The following is a 17,589-nucleotide window of genomic DNA, read 5'->3' as shown; positions in this document are numbered from 1 at the left end:
TGGGGTTATGTGCCTGGGCTCTGGATGGGAACTGCCTGGTTTGAAATCCCACTGCCACAGCCAGGTGACCTTAGGCAAGCCACTTTACCACGGTGTGCCTCAGTTTTTCCACCTGTAAGATGGGGATACAACAGAATCTAGGTCACAGAGCTGCTGGGAAGATCAAGGGGAATGGAGTATATGCAGAACGAGGGCAGCATCTGGAGTCTGAAGGAGTCTGGGAAACAGCACTTGCAAGGGAACAGCACAGGCTCGGGAACTCTACTCTGAATCCCAGCTCTCATCACTTCCTGGCCCTTGGGCAAGCCACTTCCTCACGTTCACTGTGTTTGAAGCAGCGTTGATGGAGCCCGCCTCCTGTAACTTCTGTAATACGGACCAGAGAAGAAATAACATATTCTCTACGTCCCAGTCCAGGGGTGCCTCCTGCTTCACTTTCCAGTCTCATATCCCTTTCTCACTACCCCCAGATTCAAGTCTCCATTGGAGTCTTTCAACACTGCAAGCCTTTTCCTGCCTCCAGACCTTTGCTCCCGCCGGTCCCTCTGCCTGGGCTGTCCAGTCTCCAGCTATTCACAGGCTGGTTCCTTTCCACCACTCAGGCCTCCTGACCATCTGGGCAACGTCCATCACCACTCCCTTCATCAAGGCCCATCACAGCGCCCTGTTTGGTTCTTCACGCGATTTAGCACAATCTGTTATGATCGACTTATTTAATTGTTCACTGTCTGTCTCCTTAGAAGCCCTGAGACAGTCACATACATTTCTATTGGAAAAGCTGAAAAAAGAACTGGTTAAGATGGTTAGTTCAGTTCAGTTCAGTTCAGTCGCTCAATCGTGTCCGACTCTGCGACCCCATGAATCGCAGCACGCCAGGCCTCCCTGTCCATCACCAACTCCCGGAGTTCACTCAGACTCACGTCCATCAAGTCGGTGATGCCATCCAGCCATCTCATCCTCCGTCATCCCCTTTTCCTCCTGCCCCTAATCCCTCCCAGCATCAGAGTCTTTTCCAATGAGTTAACTCTTCACATGAGGTGGCCAAAGTACTGGAGTTTCAGCTTTAGCATCATTCCTTCCAAAGAACACCCAGGGCTGATCTCCTTTAGAATGGACTGGTTGGATCTCCTTGCAGTCCAAGGGACTCTCAGGAGTCTTCTCCAACACCACGGTTAAGATCAATCCAAAGATAAGTTAAAGTTCAGGGTCTTCACAAGCCTTTATGATCAGGATTGTGCTACTGTTTACTCCCCACCTGAAGATGGGTCCCAGCACCTTATCCCCTTCAGTGGGACTCAGAAAAGACCCCCAGGGAGACAGAGGTGCCAACAGAAGCAAAGGAGGCAGGAGGTACCACAGCGAAGAGCAGGCTTTGAGTCTGGTTTGGGGCTGGGAATCCACCAGGCCCCCAAGACACTTCTTGCAGCCTGTTTCTCACTGCACTTGCAGTAAAATCTAAGCTCCTTGCAGTGATGCTGGGTGGGTAAGGCAATCCCTCTATGACTCAGTTCTGTCTCCTGCAAATAATACTAGAACCAACACTTTGTGGAGTGTCATGAAGGTTGTATGAGATCATAAGCCAGTTTGTGTGGCATGTGGTGAATGCTAGGTTAACGTTAGCTGATGGTGTCATCAACAAACTCTACTGCAAATCTTTACATGGACGGTCTTCCAACGTCTGGGCATTAATGCTCATCACCTCCTTTCTCTTACATACCCCCAAGATCATTTGCTGTCTCTTCATAATGCCTTTTCCTGAAATGATGCCCTTAACATCACTTTAAATTGTTTCCTTAATTAAAAAAGACAAAGCAGCAAAACTTGCAAAGATTTTTTTTTCAGAGAAATGTAGCATCATGCATTAGCCCACCACCTTGTCATTACTCTTTTAATTTTACACATTACTTTTCAGACTCTTGGTAGTCATTCGTACCAGCTTTCAAGAAGGAAAAAAAGAATACCAGGGTGAGGATGCCCCGAATTACTGCCATCAGCCCTCTACTCCATGTGTCAGCTCCAACACACTCCCCATGGGGCACCAGAGAAGGGAAGGGGCCTTTGGATGGTGACAGGTGGGAACAGGAGAATGCAGCAGGCCAGTTCCTTAGGGTATGTGGGATTGGTGGGAGTCACACTGGAGTTTCTTCCCTTTCTAAGGCTGCCCAATGGGGATGCGGAGCCTGGAACCTCCTGCCTGGAATAACAACGCTTTTACCTGCTGTCCTGTATTCCCAACACCTGTCACTTCTCTGAGTCTACAATGGACTTGCCTGTCCCATCACACTTCAAATCAAAGCCAACACCTCCCCTCTGCCCTCAAGGCCTTGCATGCTTTAGCCCTGCTCTCCCCCAGACTCTCTCCTCTTATATCCTCCTAATCCTGCTCCAGCCCCACTGGCCCCTATTTTGTGCCCTAAACACATTAAGACACTCCCCCACCCCCCCACAGAGCTTTGGCACAGGCTGTTCCTTCTGCCAGGCATGTTCTTCCCCCTGGTCTGCGCAGGGCTGGTTCTGCCTCATACTTAGGCCTCTGTCCTATGTCACATCTTCCAAGAGCCTTCTTGATGACTATTAAAGTTACCTCTCCCACCTCTCCGGACCCCTCAACTATTCATCACTCTCTGTCCGTTTATTGGCTTCATTGCATTCAACCCCTTCTGAAATTAGCCATTTGCTATTTGCTGCCTTGTTTAATTGTGAGTCTCTCCCTCCTGCCCTTGTAATTGCCATGAGGGCAGAAGTCGTTATCTCCTCTGCCCACCACTGCAACTCCGCTACTTGAGATAGGTCCTGGCACATAGTAGGTACTCAATAAAGCTGTTGAATAAATGAACGAACGACTGGACACCCGACTCAGGCAGTACCTTCGAGACGGCAGGGAGGGGCGCAGGACTGCACTCACCATGCATCTGGTAGGTGTACGGGCTCTGTCCAGAGGCTGGGGTGCTGAAGCTGGAGCCATAGCTGAGGAAGCCACTCTGGCCGGGGGAATGGTTCAAGCTGTCTTCTGTCTTGATGCCTTGGAAGGGGAAGGAGAAGCACCAGGCACACACAATTAGGATGCTTCCTTGTCACCCGCAGAAGAGCTGCGGAATCAAGACAGCATGATTTCAGCTCTAACTCAGTCCCACGTGTCCTTCTTGGCCTGTGTATGTTAAAGGAAAACCTGAAATTGGTTGTTTTTGTTTAAAAATCAGGAGATTTCACCCCCAAAATCTAGACTTACGGCCTCTCTTGAGCAACAGGATGATCTAGAAACCTCATGACCATGTTCCCACATGACAATACACTGTCTCCAGAAGCTCCCCAATTTGTGAGTTTCCAGGTCACCATGGTTCCCATAACTGTCTCTGAGACATGGAGGTTGGTTTTTAAGGTGCTATTTTTCACCACAGTTTTTTTGGGTGTTTTTGTTTGTTTTTACATCCTAGGATGTGTTCAAGAGTGATAAAGGGAAAGGCAGGCTAAGTGGATCTCATCTTTTGCACATGTGGTCAGCTTCCTGCCTGACTCTACATTCTTATTTGCTTATTTACTCTTATATTGCTTATCTTTATCTTGTAGGTGTAAAACAGTATTTCAATACTATTTAAATTTGCATTTTTTTAAAAGGACACTGCTAGTTCTGGGGATGGTTTTGTAGTTATGATTTCCCTCCTTCTCACCCATTCACCCCCATAAATAAAGAGAATGCTTAATGTGGTAAAAAACAATGGATTCTGACTCAAGTGGTCTGGGCAGGAGCCCAGGACTGACGGTTTGCTTCATTACTTGGTGACCTGGACAGTTTCTCCTCCAACCCCCTCCCTTATGAAATAAGATGCTGATTCCCACTGGCAGGATTGCTGGGAGACGAAAAGAAAGGGAATGAATGAATATCTAAAGCTGTGAATGAGGTACTCACAACAATCCCATGAACTAGGCAATATGACTTTCCCCATTTTATTTTATGGTTTTTTTTTTTTTTTTGCCAAACTGAGAGGCAGGCATATGGGAGCTTAGTTCCCGGACCAGGAATCGAACCTGCACCACCTGCAGTGCAAGCATGGTATCTTAACCACTGAACCATCAGGGAAGTTTCTCCCCATTTTAAAGATGTGGAAACTGAGGTTCAGAAAACCAGGCCACTTAATCAGAGTCTTGCAATTAGCAGGTAACTCTGAAGTCTGGGTTTTCTTTGCTTTCTCTTGGTGCCTCTCAGTAATGGGTGTGAAGGGGTTTTATGCACTAGATGGTACACGACTTCACCGACACTTATGACAGCAACTTGGCTAACTTGGTGCCGGAGCCTCGCTGTCCTCTGTCTAGGCTTTCAACAGGACTTCCTGTTGAAAAAAGTACTCCACACTCCTGACCTCCTTGCCTCTGGTTTCCTGTTTAATTTAAAAAAAAATTTAGCATTTTTACAATTTAAAGTGAGAGATGTGTGACTTTTTTTTTTCACTTGAACACTTTGAGGCCACCGAAGGGTTATTAGTTGACCTAATTCCATATTGTTGTGTGTCAGGGAACAGGGAAGTCTGAGGAGAGGGAAAGAAATGAGGGAACGGCCAGCTGGTGGGCAGTCAGAACGCAACTCTGGTTGATTAAATGTGCCATCGTATGTGGCCCATTTCATGGAGCCCCCAAACAATCCAGTAGTAACGCCAAAGGTCGCTGATGACAGATTACCATAACAAATATAGACATGATGCAAAAGTCCAAAATATTGCCAATATGTAACACAGAGAGATGAAGTGAGCAAATGTAAAAATGGCCATGACAGACTAGCTCAAAGCACGGCCCTTCAATTTGTTAAAAAACAAAACAAAACAAAAAAAGAAACCCCACAGTATCTGTGAATCATAAGAGAGCAAAATGCTGTAAAACAAGGCATGCCTGTACACCCATTCAATTATGTATTATCTGTGGCTGTTATCAAAATACAGGGTAGACTTGAGTAGCTTTGATAGACACTGTATGGCCTACAAAGCGCAAAATACTTATTATCAGGCTCTTTACAGAAAAAGTTTGCCAACCTCTACCCTACATAAGGCCTTCCCAGGTGGCATACTGGTAAAGAATTCACCTGCCAATGCAGGAGACACAGTTTTGACCCCCGGGTCGGGAAGGTCCCCTGGAGAAGGAAACAGCAACCGGCTCCAGTACTCTTGTTTGGAAAATCCCATGGATAGAGGAGCCTGGAGGGCTACAGTCCATGGGGTCGCAAAGAGCTGGACACGCCCGAGCACACATAGCAGTCCAAAGAAAGGCAGAGCAATGATATTAATAAAGGGAAAGGGGCAGTAACCAGCAAATCCAGGGATGTGGGTATTTGACAAGAAAGGGAGATAACCTCCCTTTATTTTTCATGTTGGATGGTCAGCTCACAGTTATTTATAGTGCTACTTTTTTACATATGTCTTAAAAGTTGCATAACATTGTGTTTGCGTAACAAATTGAGAAAAAAGTACTCCACACTCCTGACCTCCTTGCCTCTGGTTTGCTCAACTGTGTTATTATTTCCCTGCAGCTATTTAAACAAAGGTAATAACGCAATTTGCCAAGGAGCAAGGAGAAAAGTTTCCTAACAAGATTCAACAAGGTTTGTCCAGACGGTGAGCAAACACCGCCTGCTCTGGCACAGGCATGTGTGAAAGGCAAGGGCTTTTCAGCCCACCTGTCATTACTCAGTGATGTGGACATACCAGGTGTATGGCAGCCTGGCTGCTACTGTACTGACTGAACGTTTCCCTTGGGCCAGGCCCCGTGAGCTAAGCCCTTAATATAGGTCAAAGGCTGACACATTGTGGTCCGTGGACCCACTGTGGCCCACTGTTTTTTTGTGTAAATAAAGCTTTATTAGAACACAGACACATTCATTAGTTCACATATTGTCTGGCTGGTTTCATGCTCCAACGGCAGTGCTGAGTGGCTGTGATAGAGACTGCATGGCCCAGAAAGCTGACAATACTTAGGAACTGGCCCCTTAAAGGAAAAAGTAGCTGATACTGGATGTAGATGATCCCATTTACAGCAACAACAATGGTTAGGAAGCCAGACTTAGTATCACTCCCATTGTATGAAGGAGGTGACTCGCCCTGGGTCTCAGGACCAGCTAAGGGGCAGAGGTGGGGTGTGAACCCAGGATATGTGGCCTTGCCCCTTATGTTGTATTCTGAGGGCAGAGAGCCTCTGAAAGTAACTGGGACTGAAAAATGACTTTTGACCAAATTAATTTCCACCGGATGCCATGTTTTGTCTGGAAGCAGGGCTAGGGTTCTCTTTTATGCTGAAAAATAATCTGGTTTCATGTGTCTTGACTGTCAGCCAGGCAGGTGACTCACCTGTGATTTTATCACCTGTCTTCTGGCACAGGAGGGACAGAAGTTAGAAAAGATGCCCACACCAGTTGGCCGAGGTCCATCACAGGTAATCCCCCAGGATTTCTGAAATGTGTGCTCAGGCAGCAGAGCTCAGCGGTGAGGGGCTTGGACTCCAGAGCCCAGGCTGCTGAGTGTAATTCCACCTCTACCACTGACCAACTGGGGGACCCTGGGCGAGTTATTTATCCTCTCTGAGCCTCTATTTATTTATCTCTTCAAAGAGGATAATGATTGGTCCTTCCTTCAAGAGCTGAGTGGGGGCTTAAAAGAATGAGTGGATACAGAGCCCTGAGGACTGTGGGTGGCAGCATCTCAGTGATACAGCATCTCAAAGACACAGCATCTCAGTGATGGCGTCTCTGATGGATTTGCGACCCAGTGTCCCACAACTTGTCACTCCTAATGCCACAACTGTTCTTGAATATGTCTATCTCTGTCTGTCTACTGCCCCCAGCAGGCTTCTACCATCACTCCACTCCAGGCTTCATCAGTCTCTCAACCTGCCTTCCTGTTTCTCCTCTTGCTTCTCTCCAATCCAATCTCCCCACAGCAGCCAAAGTGATCTTTTTTTTTTTTTTTAAAGATACATTTATTTACTTTTTGGCTGTGGTGGGTCTCTGTTGCTGCACGCAGGCTTTCTCAAATGACAGAAAGCAGGGGCTACTCTTCATTGCCGTGTGGGGCTTCTCGCTGCAGTGGCTTCTCTTGTTGCAGAGCACAGGCTCTAGGCAGGCGGGCTTTGGCGGTTGCAGCGAGTGGGCTCTAGAGCGCTGGCTTAGTAGTTGTGGCGCACGGGCTTAGTTGCTCTGAGGCATGAGGGATCTTGCCGGATCAGGGATTGAACCAGTGTCCCTTGATTGCAAGGTGGATTCTTAATCACTGGACCACCAGGGAAGCCCCAAAGTGATCTTTAAAAACCCCAGATTGCATCAGATAGCCCTATGTTTATAGACCTGTTTATAGACCTATGTTTAAGTTCCTGTTTCACTGGAATAAAGTCCTCCCCAGGTGCTAAGACTGCCCATCTCGCCTGTCTCATCTAGGTCCTGTGTTCCAGCCACGGGGCTTCTAGGGTTTGCCAAACCCATCTCCCCAGGATTCCCAGGCATCCTCGGCCTGGATGCCTCTCTTCCCGTGCTCACTAACGGTCATCTCTCAGTTCTCAGATGACAGCTCCTTGTGTAAAAGACCTTTCTTGGAGCTGGAACCCAAGTTAAATCTTCCTTGTTCTGTTCCATTTCACGATCTTGTCTTCCTTCATCCCATGAATCATAATTTGAATTTATGCTTTAAGCTACGATTTTTAAAAGTTCATTTGTTTTTTCTCCCTCTAGGCCAGGGGTTGTAAGCTTAAACGTCTTCAGGCAGCTAATTTAAGTGAGTGATGAGGGCTAGGAGAGGACTGTGGCCAACAAAGGCTAACAGGGTCAGCCCTACACAGTTACCTACTTTTGATGCAAAAATGTGGGCCCAGTGCTGCCCAGTCATCTGTTGTTTGTTTTTTTTCAAAGACATTAGAAATACGAATTTCTATGTAAACACTTTCGATTTAAAAACTGGCAATTAATTTTGCAAATGTCAAGTATATATTATAGGTTAAAAAATATCCAAGGGCCACCTTATCTCAGTTCTAGATTATCTTGGCAGAACCCAGGTAGAAGTAAAGATAACTCAGAGGAAAACATCGGAAAATGGAGAGAGACATTTTCCTCCTGATATCCTCTGAGCACCTGGATCCAGCCATACCTGATATCAGCAATGTCCCCAAGCTTACCAGTATGTGAATCATTAAATTTCCATTTTCTCTAAGCCAGCTTGGGTTAAGTTTCTTACCCTTGCAATCAAAAGAGGCCTTGACATAGTCTCTAGAACTTGAACTGTATTGAAAGTGTCTGTCCTTCTTCTCTATCTCTAGTCCAAAATCAGGCTGGCTGCATGCCTCTTTCTGCATTTAACTGAAGCGTCTGGGCAGAATGAAGACCATGATGTTAGGGATCCTGGGGAAAGCAAGGGATTGGTCAGGTACTCACTGTAAGAAGGGATTCCATAGGCTTGTGCTGGAGGCGGGTAAGCCGTGTAGGGGGTAGCTTGCTGGATCCCTGCACTGTACTGTGTCTGGCTGTAGGCTGCCATGGCCGAGGGAGGCTGACCAGGTGGGACACGCGGGCAAGGTCTGCGTGGAAGAAAGAAGATTAAATCTCCAAGCCCAACCTAGCACATCCCTCCCTCCTGGTATCACCACTACTACTATTTCCCTTAGGGTATTTTTTATTTTTTTGGCCTTGCGACTTTTGGGATCTTTCCTCCCTGATCAGGAACTCCAGTCCCAGCAATGAAAGTACTAGTCCTAGTCCCTGGACCACCATGTACTCTTTCCAGGAAAGAGACAACCTACATGTTCATCAGGTCCTATTTCAGTTTCCTTTCCTGGGCACCAGGAAAATGACACTTCCTGGGTCCCTTGCAGTCAGATTCAACCACGTGACTGGATTCTGCTCAACACAGCAGTTTAGCCAATAAAACCGTCTCCTCGAGACCTGCTGCCCTCTCTCCTCTTTCAGCAGCAAATGTGGAGGGTGCCAGTTGAGAGGGCGGAGCCAACAGGGTTGCACCCTGGAACCCCGAGTCAGCCTGTGGAGGAGCGCTGCCTTGGAGAGATCCATGCGATTCCTGGGCTTTATGTAAGAAAGAGACCGTTGTTGTGTTAATCCACTGGGACCAGGGTTTATTGATTACTACAGTAGAGCCCATTCCGCTGTGACTTTCTACCCTTAGACACATTCCCAACTGATACAGCTTTGACAGGGTTGCCAGTCAAGATGCCCTGCTCTAGGCTACGGGGTGGGCATAGGGTGCAAGATTATCCAATCAGATTCTATTCTGGGAACTGAAATCCTGAGCTGAATAATTCATTCCAACAACCACATTCTGAAAAGACTGTTTTTATTCCCTTCCTATTGCTTGGATCCCAGAAGCGGTCCTATTCCGGGTCTTTCTCAAGACCTGATCATTCCAGTTTCAATTTCACTGTGAGCTACTCCAGATGCTTCAAAAAAAAAAAAAAAAAGAGAAGAAAAAAAAAACCAGCTCCTTTCGGGCTTATATCAGCTGGTGTCTGGGCTTCCCAGATGGTGCTAGCGGAAAGAATCTGCCTGCTGATGCAGGGGACGTAAGAGATGCGGGTTCAATCCCTGGGTTGGGAAGATGCCCTGGAGGAGGAAATGGCAATCCGCCCCAGTATTATTGCCTGGAAATACCTACGGACAGAGGAGACTAGGTCCTTTGGGTCACAAAGAGTTGGACACAACTGAGCATCTGAACACAGCTGGGGTCTATTTGTCTTACTTGCAACCAAAGAACACAAATGAATTCCTTACTCCAAGATGAATAATCAGTTCCATAAGGGCTAGGACTTAAGGGCCACTGAGGGACTTCCCTGGCAGTCTAGTGGTTAAGAATCTGCCTGCAAATGTGGGAGACATGGGTTTGATCTCTGGTCTGGGACGATCCCACATGCCACGGGGCAACAAAGCCCGTGTGCCACAACTACTGAGCCCACGTTCCCTGCAAAGAGAAGCCCACACACCGCAACTAGAGATTAGCCCCTGCTTGCCCCAACCAGAGAAAGGCTGTGAGTGGCGATGAAGACCCAGTGTAACCAAAAATAAATAATACTAGGAAAAAATCCTAGAAAAGTAAATAAAGGGCTGCTGACCTACGACGTCCGTAAAACAATGACTGCTAGTAACCCCTGAGCTCTGACCACAGGCTAGGCATTGTGTCTCACAGGCCTGATGTGGTCTACATCACATCAATACTGATATCAACTTCCTGGGGTAGAGGCTCTGCTAACTCCCATTTTAGAGAAGAGAAAACTGAAGCTCAGAGACCAGAAGTCACGGCTAGAAAGTGGGAAATCCAGAATCTGAACTTGGAAGTGTGACTCCTGAGCCCACACTTGTAACCATGGAGCTTTGCTGCTGCTCAGGGACAGGCCTGGGACTGACTCAGTCCTGCAGGCAGCAATAAATAAAGTCAAGGTTAGCTCATTCTAACCGGATGGGGACAAGACGGTGAATCTACAGATGCAATTTCTTTGGCCAGTGCAGTCTTTTTCTTAATTTGGAGTCGCCAATATTTTAAAACCAGGAGAGATTCACACATGAACATACACACTCCTTATTTTCCCCTTCTCTTGCACAGCAGATGCTTTGGAAAGCCTGGGTCTGCTCTCCTGGACACTGTATTCAGCTGGATTTGAGAATTTCTTCTGACTCTCACATTATCCTCAGCAGTCCTTCCTGTGATAAAAAACACTGACAATTCTTGGGTCTATGATGCGCCAGGCACTGTCCTGGTTACTGTATGTGGACTGGCTCATTTAAATCTCATAGCAACTGTGACAACCCTTGGAGGCACTTACTATTCCCATCCCCATTTTACAGATAAGAAAACTGAGGCAGAGAGAATGCACACAGCTGATCCACAATTTGAACCCTGGTTCCAGAGGCCACGTCCTTAACCACTCCACTAGGACACCCAGACCCTTTAGGTCAAAAACCCAGACTCTAAAGTTCTGTGCAACTTGACAAACTGTATCTAATCATTCTGACCAGAGTTTATCAGTAGATGGTAATGAGATTCCCAAACCAGTATCTGATTCCATTTTGATCACATTAATACAGTAAAACCTTCTCATTTCCAGAGTTTCTCCTACATATGAAGCCTAATGGCATGTATGAGACAGATGTAAAAATTCACAGAATTATAAAAGATGTTCTCAGGCCCCCTTTCCTTTTGACAACTTCTGTGCCAAAGGGTCAGGGAATTTGTTCGAAGATGCATAAGAAAGTCGCTTGAACTGGAGACACCAGATCCAGTATTGGAAGGTGTTTCATCAGTCAAGACTCCCACCCTATGAGGTGCCTGGAAACACATCCAGAGCATGGGACTTAGCACTGAGCAGAGAATTTTATTTGAAAATGTTCCCAATTTACACCTGTCTGGAAGTAGAAGGTGGAAATCCGAGATGATCAATTCCTGCTTCCCATCAAAACTGATGTGAATTTCATGGAATAAACTGGGGCTCAAATGAAAAGCCAGAGAGAGGACAAGGAAGCTCTCTAACCCCAAGGCCACAAAACAAGTTAGGTAGATTTAATAGACCTCAGTTGCTACTGACAACCCCCAAAATATCTTCTGGAGGGAAAGGAATGCTGAGAAAGTGTGTTCCTTACAAACAGCTTCTCCGGGGTCGTCTGGGGAAGAGAATATCCAGCTATGGAGGAGGTGAGTATTCAGAGGAGGGCCATGCTGACCATCCTGCCAAGGCTGGGGCTTCTCACACTGCGGGGTGCAGAAAAGGCAGCTCCCCAGTTGCCTTGGGTAACCCTGTCCATCACCAGGCTCCCACCGACCCCTGGACGCAGCTCTAGTGGAGCATCTGTACGGTTCACCATATTGAGCTCTCTGATCTACTGGTCCATTTCCCACTAGACTGGAAGCTCTCTGACGGTAGGGGCTGTGTCTCATTGATCCTGCAAGTCTCCAGAGCTCCTAGGAGATTTGGTTATTGAGCAGTGTTGGGTGAATAGTGGAGTAGGAAGAAGGGAAGAAGGAGGAGAGAGAGATAAGAGAAAGGAAAGGAAGGAAGGAAAAACAGAGAGGGAGAGATAGAGAAGCAAGAGGGAGACAGGAACGGAGAAAATCTATGTTAGGAAAGGACAGGAAGGAATGAAAGAAAGGATTGAAAAAAGGAGAAGAAAACAATAGCCAACACTCCCGGAACAGTCTATTCCAGACCCCATTCTAAGTGTCTTTTATGTGAAATAGACATCAGGATTGTTCCCTTTTTCCAGATGGGGAGACTGAGGCCTGGGGAAGTGGGGGTCATTTGTTCAAGGTCGCTCAACCAGTTAAGAGCATCACTGGGATTCCTCTCCAGGGAGTCTGGCTCCAGAGCCTCTGCCTCCAAGGAGAAAAGGGAGAGAGAGAGGAAGCTAAGGCAAGGGTACTCACCTTGCAAAGAGCTGGGACACACTCCGAGCCGATGTGGTGATGCCTGGAGAGGAAAAAAAGATTTGAAGGACTTGAGCTGTCAGCGAGATGGTCCCCAGAAGCTGTGACTTCAGATGCCAGGCTGAGGGGGAAGAAACTCATGGAGTTGCTGTCAGGGACTTTCTCAAGCACACAAGCTTATCCAAGCCACATCAATGTAGCACTTTTTCCTTCTTGAAAAGCCTTCTCTGGGTGTGCTTTGTCTCCAGGTACTAAGTGAAGGACTATGTATATACAATCTATAGCATCTTGAAACATCAGGGTGGAATCCATCCCCCCACCCATTGTACAGATGGAGAAATGGAGACTAAAGAGACAGAAAGAATGTGCTTGAGCTAGGCCCATGACTAGATGTCAGCTGGCACCATTTCTACTGCTGGATGGAGACCCACTCTTTTCTTTGCTTTAAAGGCAACCCCAGAAACCCAGAAAGGCAGATACTGGTTGGCTTTGGCTATCCGACACCCATTTTCCTTCCTTCTGAGGACATCACATTAATATTCCTCCTCTCCGTCCCCAGTTTCAGTCCGTGGGGTTCAGGTGAGGCTGGCTCCAGCACTTAGGGGAGACACATCTTGGATTGTCTCCAAGGCTCCAACTAGAGTGTGGGGAGGGAGATGGGAGACGCCTGAAGTCCTGGTACAAGGACTGTGTCCCTGGGCACTCAGCCTCCAACCATGGTTGGGAGGCAATGATCAGGAGATGATGAAGAGGTGATACAATTTTGCTGGGAGAGATTTTGCCAAGAGGATCATTTCAAACACCATCAGTTCACTGGGGAGGATTTTGTGCTGTGTCATCTTGAACAAAGACAATGCAATGTCCTCAATGTGGAGCCCCAGCAAGTTCTAGATGACGTGTCGACTGATTGTACCAACCTGCCAATTCACACTCCCTGGTTTGCCGGGCAGGGGCAGGGGTGTCCCTGTGCCTCCCGAGAAATACTCCACGCCCTCCAGAGCTCTGGGCCGCTCTGTAAACCAACCTGCAATCCCAACTGTACCTCTGAGTCAGCACTGAGACTTTGGGCAGATTGCCTATAGTCTCCAGGGCTCAGGGCACCCTCCTGTGAAATGGGGGAAAACATTTGTCTCACAGCGGTGCGTGAGGATGAAATGAGATTATGATGATGGTAACGGTGATGATTCTATCCATCATTTACCCTGTGCCGGCTACGAGCCAAACTCTCTTCTAAACCTGTTATCTGGATTCATTATTTTAATCCTCATAATCCTCCCCCCTCCCACCTTGAGGAAGGTTCTGTTCCCGTCCCTGTGTTACAGATGAAGGGAGGTGCAGTTGACATCACGCACTCAAGAACGCACGGGTCCTAAGGGGCAGATCCGTGGTCTGAGCTCAGGTGGTCTGGCTCCGGAATTTGGCTTCCCAAACAGGGCACAGCAGCCCACGAGTGCAGTCATCATCATTAACAACAACCAGCCCCCACCAACAAGCTCACACGTGCCAGGCTCTGCGTTAACTGCCTGAACTCACTTCACTCCCAATGCAACAAGGACATCCTCATTGCAGTCATGCCGAAACCAAGGCTCCAAAGGCTAATGAGGTGCCTTGCTCAAGCCTGTGGACATGGAAACTGGGACTCGAACCTAAGGCTGTTTAGTCCCAAGTCTATTTGCTTTTTGTGTGTGTGTGTGTGTGGCGGGGTTGGGGGGGGGGGGGGTTGTGCCTTGTGGCATGTGGGATCTTAGTTCCCTGATCAGGATGGAACTCGTGCCCCTGCATTGGAAATGTGGAGTCTTAACCGCTAGACTGCCAGGGGAGTCCCAAGCCCATTTCCTTAATCATCTCCTTGGTTGAGTCAAATTCTGTTTGAGTCCCATGCTACTAGGGTGAGGAGGCAAGTCCTGAAGTCCACTTAGAAAGCTATAGCTGGAATTTAAAAATAAAATAGGACGGACAGCATCAGCATATACTGGCCACATAGCACACGAGAAGGAATCGTGGAAAACTTTTATTCTAGCTATACATGTGAGAATATGGTGTGTGTGTGTGTGTGTGTGCTGGATGACTGTGTAATATAACGTATCTTCCTATGTGCTGTCTTTATACAAAGTCGGGCCAACAGGGGTCCAAAGCCGCAGAAAGGCCCTGGCTCCGCTTCCTCACCGCTAATGTCCCTGCTCTGGGTTTTTGCCCCAGGTGGAGCCTCCCATATCCCCCTTCCTCCGCTTCCCCGAGGACCGTCTCCTTCTGAAACAGCCTCAGTTTCATTACTGGTAAGAAGCGTGTGATTTATGTTTAGTAATAATACTACATAAGATACTGAATTAAACATTTTGTGATGTGTTTTAATAAACATGTAAATATTCATAAAAATCGCAATCTATGGAAATAGTCCCGTGGGCTCAGATGAACTCGGCATTCTAGGATTGTGAAGAAAGCATCTTCCCATGCCTGCAACCTCTGCACCCTGGTTTGTGGGTTCACGCGGCGCCAATCGCCTCCTCCTTTCCTCTGAACCGCTGCATGCTCTGCCCTCCCCACGCGGGCCCGTCTCCTTCTCCGGCCGTGCAAACCTCCTATCCTCTCCCTCTTCCGCCCCAACAACCCCCAGGAAGACTGCACAAGCCAGGAACAGGCCTTCAGTCAGTGCTATGAGATTTTCCTTCTGCAGATGATGTGCTTTTTGAAAAGCATAAGCTTTCTCCTATTTTTTTTTTTTTAAACTGGTATCACATTTAACTTTTTTGAATCCAAGATGCCTGGGAGAATTGAGAACCTGGAAAATGAATGCATTCTATAGAGAATAATCTCTTTCCCTTTCTTCTTCCTTTTTTCCCTGGTAAGGCTGGCACGGACCTCCTCGAGAATCCTGACGGGATGTGACGACACTGGGTCCTCAAGTTCCTTCCCTTCCTGTGGGCCCTGGAGTGGGACTGTGTCAAGGACGGCCATGCTCAACTCTTTGGGTGCAGAGGTGGGGTAGGGAATCCCCGAAAGCAGAGAGCCCCTCTCTTCCTCTGCTGGGGTCCAGGGACATTAGTCCTGTGGACCAGGAGGCCCAGCTGCAGTTGGAGCCATACATCCTCTGTGTATCAGGAAAGGGCCTGACGGAGTGGTCGTGGGGCAACGTCAACCCCAGCATGAAAGGGGGAAGAGGCATTATTGTTCATGTCGTAGGAACAGCCTGGTTCTCGGGGTAGCCCTGGACACCTTTCAGGGACCCCCCGAGTCACCACTCTCTGGCTCCTGTTGTATGTGACAACTTTCTCCAAATGGTAAGTCAGAGCTAGACTTACATGGGGTGGAGACCATGCCAGACGGCATTCCATGCAGCTTAGGAATGGTCTGGCCCACAGACTTGGCAATGCCCCTGGGTGCAGGCATGACCCTCTGGACAGCAGCACGCCCATTGCACCCAAGCTTGCCAGAGGGATAGAGAATGTGGACTTCGGTCACGAGTCTCTCCATGAGGCCAGTGTCCCAGGCCCAGAGGGCATGCTGGCAATCGAGGGGGAGTGGTCATACTGCTCCTGGTTGCCCCATCACAAACATGGGACCCTTAGAGCAGGGGCAGAAGACGTGTTAACTCTTGTTCTCAAGTGAGACCCAAGGGTGGTGAAGACCTCACAGGCTGTCGCAGCATCAGCCCTTTGATGCTGGTGGGATCCAGAGTCTGGAAGGTGGAGATGCCCTTCCTACTGACTACAGTGTTCTGTTCTCAGACTTGGCCATGCTGCTGAACATGGCATGGTGGACAAGACTGGGGGCAATGGCAGAATCACTGATGGCAACTTATATCCACGTTGACAGTGACTTATATCCACGTTGGGTATTCCCAGGTGGCACTAGTGGTAAAGAAGTTGCCTGCCAATGCAGGAGACGCCTGAGATGTGGGTCCGATCCCTGGGTTGAGGAGATCCCCTAGAGGAGGAAATGGCAACCCACTCCAGTACTCTTGCCTGGAGAATCCCAGGGACAGAGGAGCCTGGCAGGTTATGGTCCATAGTGTTGCAAAGAGTGGGACGTGACTTAGCACTAGCACTAAATCCAGGCTGCCAGTGGTAAAAACAGCCCTGGTGACCTGACTCACCGTAGCCAAATCTATTTACGCCAAGCTTCATGACGTGTCTCCGAGGGATGTGGTTAACACAGAAACTGGGGCAGCTGGCTCTCAAGGGAGGGGTGGAGAGCCTCCTTCATTTGTGAATTGAAAGCTCTAAGTCCCTTCTTCCTACGGGTGAAGGGAGAAGGATTAGCTAAACAGATAGCCAGAGTCTCAGGGTGATCTCATTCATTCATTCACCACCTTCCACATGCCAGGCATGTGGTAGGTAATGGGTTACAAGAATCAGCAAAACCAGTCAGGGTTCCTGTACTCATGGACACTCCAGTTTAGCAGGGGAGTGAGAGTGGAAGTGTCTGTCACTCAGTCGTGTCCGACTTTTTGTGACTCCATGGACTGCAGCCCACCAGGCTCCTCTGTCCACGGGATTCTCCAAGCAAGGATACTGGAGCGGGTAGCCATTCCCTTCTCCAGGGGATCTTCCCAACCCAGGGACTGAACTTGGGTCTCCTGCATTGCAGGTGGATACTTTACTGTCTGAGCCACCCTCCACTTAGCAGGGGAGACTGATGGTAAACAAATACACAGGTAAAGAACTTAATTATAATTGTACCAAGGTGCAGAAGAAGGCACGGATACAGAGAAGATCACCTGGACCGTGACTATGCACAGGATTCGCCCAGGGATCTTATTAAAATGCAGATTGCGAGTCTGTAGGTCAAGGAAGCTCCCAGGTGACGCTGACACGGCAGGCCCGGAAACCCCACTCCGAGTAGTGAGAGTTTAGACCACAGGCTCATAAGGAATTGCAAATTATTAGGAAGTCCCAGCTCTGGCTTCATAAAAATAAATCTTCATTCCAGAAGTCACAAAGCAAATGCATACCGGGGCCAAGAAGGGAATAGAAATGATCTAATGGAATATGAGGAAACTAGAGCTGGAGTCCGTGTGTGTGGGCACACAGGTAGTGTGTGACTGTGTGTGTGTGACTGTGTGATGTAACTTACCCACGGACAGACCGGTGGGTTCATTCATTCAACAGTGCTTACCATGCACCCACTGTGGACCAGATTTACAACTCAAGTCTCATAATTTGTTGTCTTATGGTTCCTTCCAAAGAAAGTACATGGGCTAAGG

At 48.1% G+C, this 17,589-nt stretch overlaps 1 protein-coding gene across 5 annotated transcripts in view; it reads right to left on the bottom strand.

The window, feature by feature from the left end:
• The window catches only part of EYA2 (EYA transcriptional coactivator and phosphatase 2), a 263,020-nt gene that overhangs the window by 148,646 nt on the left and 96,785 nt on the right, over positions 1-17,589 (bottom strand). For 3 of the 5 annotated variants that reach the window (XM_070801824.1, XM_070801823.1, XM_070801822.1), the window contains exons 3-5: positions 12,387-12,429; positions 8,399-8,541; positions 2,906-3,022 (exon numbers count right to left, since the gene is read on the bottom strand). In XM_070801824.1, the coding sequence (XP_070657925.1) occupies positions 2,906-3,022; positions 8,399-8,541; positions 12,387-12,429 (303 nt within the window). Of the gene's footprint in view, positions 1-2,905; positions 3,023-8,398; positions 8,542-10,540; positions 10,670-12,386; positions 12,430-17,589 lie in introns of those variants that run through there. The other 2 variants (XM_070801825.1, XM_070801826.1) reach the window with 2 other exon arrangements.

The sequence above is a fragment of the Bos indicus genome, chromosome 13 (assembly GCF_029378745.1).
Source record: "Bos indicus isolate NIAB-ARS_2022 breed Sahiwal x Tharparkar chromosome 13, NIAB-ARS_B.indTharparkar_mat_pri_1.0, whole genome shotgun sequence".
In the NCBI taxonomy this organism is placed as follows: Eukaryota; Metazoa; Chordata; class Mammalia; order Artiodactyla; family Bovidae; genus Bos; species Bos indicus.
This window is presented reverse-complemented; position numbering and strand designations above follow the sequence as displayed.